The 5,458-nt window shown below is 39.8% G+C and overlaps 1 protein-coding gene across 1 annotated transcript in view; it reads left to right on the forward strand.

Annotated features, from left to right (window-relative positions):
• Window positions 1-920, forward strand: part of slc19a3b (solute carrier family 19 member 3b) — a 4,911-nt gene extending 3,991 nt beyond the window's left edge. The window contains exons 7-8 of the mRNA XM_037678495.1: window positions 410-551; window positions 783-920. Of these exons, the coding sequence (XP_037534423.1) occupies window positions 410-551; window positions 783-920 (280 nt within the window). The remainder of the gene's footprint in view (window positions 1-409; window positions 552-782) is intronic.
• The last annotated feature ends 4,538 nt before the right edge of the window (window positions 921-5,458 follow it).

A 5,458-nucleotide genomic window follows, 5' to 3' on the forward strand; every position in this document is an offset into this window, starting at 1 on the left:
ATTTGTTGACGCCATGAAATTTGGAAACAACAGATTTTTCCCTTAAAATGATACATTCTCTCAGTTTAAACTTTTGATCTGTGATTTGTGTTCTATTCTGAATAAAATATTACAAAGTAAGATTTTGAATTCTATTCTGGATTTGACAGGGAGCCAGTGGAGAGAAGCTAAAACTGGAGAGATATGAGCTCTCCTACGAACTCCAGTTAAGACTCTGGCAGCAGCAGTTTTGATCAACTGAAGACTTTTTAAAGAAGTTTTTGCACACCCAGATAACAAACCATTGCAACAGTCCAGTCTAGACGTGACAAATGCATGTATATGTAATTAGCTGCCATCACTGAACTCTTACTCTCTAGTTGCTTAATTTGTCTGTCATGATTCACTTGTGACTGCTTTGTTTCTTTAGTTTTCAGATTGCATCTAACCTCTCCATGGAATGTTATGCTTTAACGTTTGGGATCAACAATTTCATAGCCCTCTCACTGCAGACCATCATTACCGTCACTGTTGTTGATGAAGCTGCTCTGGGACTGGACATCGTTAAACAAGTATGTCTCCTTTCATTGCTTCATTTAGTTACACCTTTTAACAGCAGAACTGTGAGAGTAAATACTAAAAACAAAAGTCTAGTTTAAAAGAAAGCACTTCATTTCCTGTTGAATAGAAGACACTGGAATGTGAACACTGACATCTGGTGGTGTTTATTGACTCCTGCATGCAGTTCAAGCCTTAAAATGAAAAATGAAGATATTATCTTTTGTTTGTTTCCTTGTCTGTAGTTCATCATATATGGAAGCTACTATGCTGCCATCTCATTTCTCTTTCTGATACGAGGAACCTACATTGCCTGTGTGCGTAACTCAGAGCCCAAAGAACCAGGGTCTGGTGTAGTGGTGATCTCTTCTGAACGTTTCTGACCAGCATCAATAAAATATTTATGAATGGTGTCACTAATGAGTTTGTCGATTCTTATAATTACCTGGGTATCTTGGTCGATTCACATCTCTCATTTAAGCCTCATGTCAAAAACGTGGTAAAGAAACTGAAAGTAAAACTGGGTTTCTTTTTCAGAAATAGATCCTGTCTAACTCTGAACACTTTTTTTTTTTTTCATTCAACCTTTATTTAAACCAGACCTGGGCATTGTATGGCCCCAGGGCCACATGCGGCCCTTTGGTTGACTCTCACCGGCCCCCGTAAGGGGAATTACAAAATACATATGTAAACAAATGAAGTTAACCAAATCCAGATATAGATCCTCTCTCACTGATGATGTCAGCTTTGCTTCACATGTCCACCTCAGACCTTGAACCTGACTTTAACATTTCCGTTAAAGCCCAACAGAGACTAGACTTCTCTCACTAAACAAGAAAAAAGAATTGATAAACACCAAATGAGATGTTTAGACTACAAATGTAGGCACGTAAAGAACCGGGACTCGAAATCACAGTTCAGTGACGATCACTATTATATGATGTTTCATAATATTTGGAGTACAAAGACAATATTGTGATATATTTACAAAGCTAAGAACTTTTTCCAGCAGTATATAAAACTCAAAATGAGTTTTGGGGTGAATGTGACTGAAAATGATCACTAATATAACATCACAAATGGTAAAAATGTTAACAGTTTACCATTGTACTGGGAAATTTAATTTAATAAATGACATTTTTTGTAAGGAAACCTCGCTTTGTCGTTGCTTAATCATAACAAATACTCTTACCAGCTTGTTAAAACAGTGCTATGTACTGCTTTTAATAATGAAATACTATTATTATGCAGTATTGAGTTAACTTGAAATCAGGTCTCTCTTGTAAATGAGTCCTCGAGGCTCAATGGGATTTACCTGTCTAAATAAAGGTTGAATGAAAAGTCATTTGTGCCAGCCCTCCACAATATTTGTTGTTTCTCATGTGGCCCCATGGAAAAAATAATTGCCCACCCCTGATTTAAACAGATAAATCACATTGAGTCTCGAAGACTCATTTACAAGTGAGACCTGTTTGGACAGACAAAAACAGTGGTTAACTGGACACATGTAGGAGTTGGAGGCAAAAAAAAATTTCTATCAGAGTTTTTTCTTGGCTGAGAAAAACCCCTAATATTGAAAAAACACCTCGTACTAACAAGCACATATTTACGTAGACATTCTGCAGAGCAGAGCAGGAAGAAGGGAGAGATGAGAGTGGTCAACAACGCTTACCGATGCTCTCGAGGTCACTGTAATCAGTCAATGTCCTCCGATGAGATCCATAATCATTCTCGAGGTATATCAAGGAATGGCCAAGAATAACCTCTGAGTATCCAAGAGTCCTGAAATGATGACACAAAGTTTTTTCAGCGGGGTTTCATCTGATTATCAGTTGGAAATTCCTCAGGGAGGGGGGTGGTGAGCGTCAGATCACATTTTCTCCAGGCGAAATTCAGATAAGGTGGCCTTCAAGGACAACCAAGGCGACCAAAATTTAGATAAACACACAGTTGTTTTGGGGACAGGCAGAACTTAATGACATCTGCCTTGAGTCTGTGTTTGATCCACTCGGTTCCAAAATGTCCAAAATAACATGGCCACACCGATGAAACATGTCTGAGTAAAAATCCCCAAGATCTGATCCATTCAGCCCAAAGCATTTGAGTCCGGGTACTCGAGACAAGAAACCAAACCATCATAAAGGCAAGCAGCATGATCGGGTCCAAATTTGCTGCTGACGACTTCCTTGATTGTAGATAAAAACCAGGACCAGCTGAATCCAAAAAGCAGGAACCAGTTATCGTGAATCCAATTAAATATGCGTCCTTAAAATCCACAGATGGCAGCAGAGATAGACACATCATCAAGTCTTCCAGTCAATGAGATATCCAGCTGCGTACGTGCCAACAGGGTAAATCGGCTCGCCTAAAGCCTGTCTTCTCTCGAAGAAATGCTGTAAATTGAGTTGAGGAAACAACTGGTCAGAACAAGTCCATAATTATGGTTCGGAAGATATGCAAGAGAGTCTCAGAAGCAGTTTCACAGACAGACAGAGCAGCAAAGCAGAGAGGGAGGGAGGGAAGCATCCGATCTCGGCTTGAGCAAGTGGTGAAGTAGTGGTGAAGCTTTAACCCCCTGTAACTGTGATTTTCCTTCCCTCCATTGACTACGATTACATTATTTACATGAAGCCCCTAAAAGCACTCTGCAGATGTTGGACGCTGTCTATCATGGTGCACTAAGATTCATAAGTGACTGTAACTACCATACCCACCATTGCACCCTATATAGGCCTGTCATGACGATAAACAATAAATCAATTACTCGCATGATAAATTAAAATTATCTACCTTATTTTCATTCATCGGCTTTATCGTTTCTTCGTGTCTCTCTCTTTCTACTGAAGACACTGGATGACAAAAAGCTCAACTCTGGTGCTCTTCACTGACCCCTCCCTTTCTCTTTAAAATCCATTTTAATTGTCCAAAACCACATTTTTGGATCGTTAAAAGCAGCTAAGCTAAGAAGCTAAGCTACGAGCTAAGCTAACAGGTCGACCTCGGGGGGGAAAAAAAACCTCCGTCTTGTTGAAGCTCCAAAATTCATGTTTGAAACTCGTGCCTTCGTTTAAAAAGTTTTTCTCTGCAAAAAGAAGTTGAGAACTTGATTTTTTTAAATTAAAATCTTTGTGTAAAAAATGCTATGCTAAAGAGCTCCAACCACACAGAGCGTCCACCAATTTGAGAAGCGAAGCGAGACAGCCCATGTCATGTCAAGGGGACTCCCTCCCATTTTTCATAAAAAGACACGCTGCTCGCTCCCTCACTATCCATCCTTTGGGTCAATCTTATACTGCCATCCGGTGGTTGAAAAAAGGTACTACACACAAAACAAACTAACAAACATTGCTTCTTAAATTTGACAGTAATTACTAATTATTGTAAAATTTCAAACAATATTATTGTTTATCGCAATAATTTCTGAGACAATTAATCGCCCAGAAAAATTTGTTATCGTGACAGGCCTATTCAGAGAGTCAGAGTTTCTTTATTGTCATTCGCACCTCATGTGGTACATGTGGTGGAGCGAAATTATGTACATGGGGTCCCAGTTACATCCAACAATAAAATGTATAAGAAAAACAGTAATAACATCTAAGATATGAACTAGAAAAACATCAACTAAATATACACTAAGCACTCATAACATAAAACATTGAACATCAGCACAAACATGAACACGAGTCTCTGAGCAGATGTGCACGCATGAACACATCAACATTGAAACAGATCAGCAGCAACATGAAACAGATCAGCAGCAACATGATGTGGTTTTTCACAGTGATTATTCTAGTTAGAGATTCATGAGTCTAACAGCCTCAGGGTAGAAGCTGTTCCTCAGTCTAGTGGTTCTACACTTAATGCTCCTTAACCTCCTTCCTGAGGGGAGTGGGGCAAAAAGTGTGTGTGCTGGGTGAGTGGGGTCCTTCATGATGCAGGTGGCCCTCTTCCTGCATCTGGAGGTGTAGATGTCTGTGATGGTGGGGAGGCTGATTCCGACAGACTTCTGTGCAGCCTTCACCACTCTCTGCAAAGCTTTTCTTTCTGCAGCTGTGCAGCCTCCATGCCACACTTTGATGCTGGAGCACAGGATGCTCTCCACTGCACACCTGTATTCACTGGTTAACTGGACATCATTAACTTCACGCAGACTCTCCCACTGGTACATTTTCATCTTTAAACACTTCTTGGTCGGTTGTCTTCAAATATCTCCTCCTATACAGTATGTCTGAGTGCAGCTACAGCGTGCGCTCTAAGGACATTATTACCTGCAGTGTCCCCTCAATGTGGACTGAACTTGGCAAAAGGGCCTTCTCCTACTCCGCTCCTCCTGGAACACCTTGCAAAAAGACCTGAAACTCTCAGCCTTGACCTCGCTAAGGGATTTTAAACATCTGCTAAGTTCATGGCAAAACCCATGCAGACATGTTCCTGTTTTTAGCATTTTTACACCGCTTTATAAATGTAGCTGTTTTTGTTTTGTTTTTAAGCCATTTTTTCCTATTTAATCTTCATTTTATATATATATATATATATATATAAATGATTGCCTATTGTTGTTTGTACCTCATTTGTGGTTTTTGTTTGAAAAAGGTCTCTCTTGTACCTGAGTCCTCGTGGCTCAACGAGACTAACCTGTATAAATAAAGACTGAATGAGTGCATCAACAGCATTACTGGCCTGAAATTACTGATTGTCCTGTTCATAACTTTCAACATCTTACATTCTACCCAGGAGAAGTGAAACAGAACAGTAAAACTATTTCTGATAAGAATTAAAGATTAAGCCCAGGAATTTGTCTGTTTGCTTGTCACGTTTCATAAATACTGGGAATTTGCCGCTCTTTGACCCGGCTGCTGGTTGGCATAAACATATTCAGCTGTTTTTCTCTCCCCTGTGAAGGCAACCAAGACTGAAAGAG

This window comes from Nematolebias whitei, chromosome 6, assembly GCF_014905685.2.
Source record: "Nematolebias whitei isolate Nwh7 chromosome 6, NemWhi1, whole genome shotgun sequence".
Taxonomy (NCBI): domain Eukaryota; kingdom Metazoa; phylum Chordata; class Actinopteri; order Cyprinodontiformes; family Rivulidae; genus Nematolebias; species Nematolebias whitei.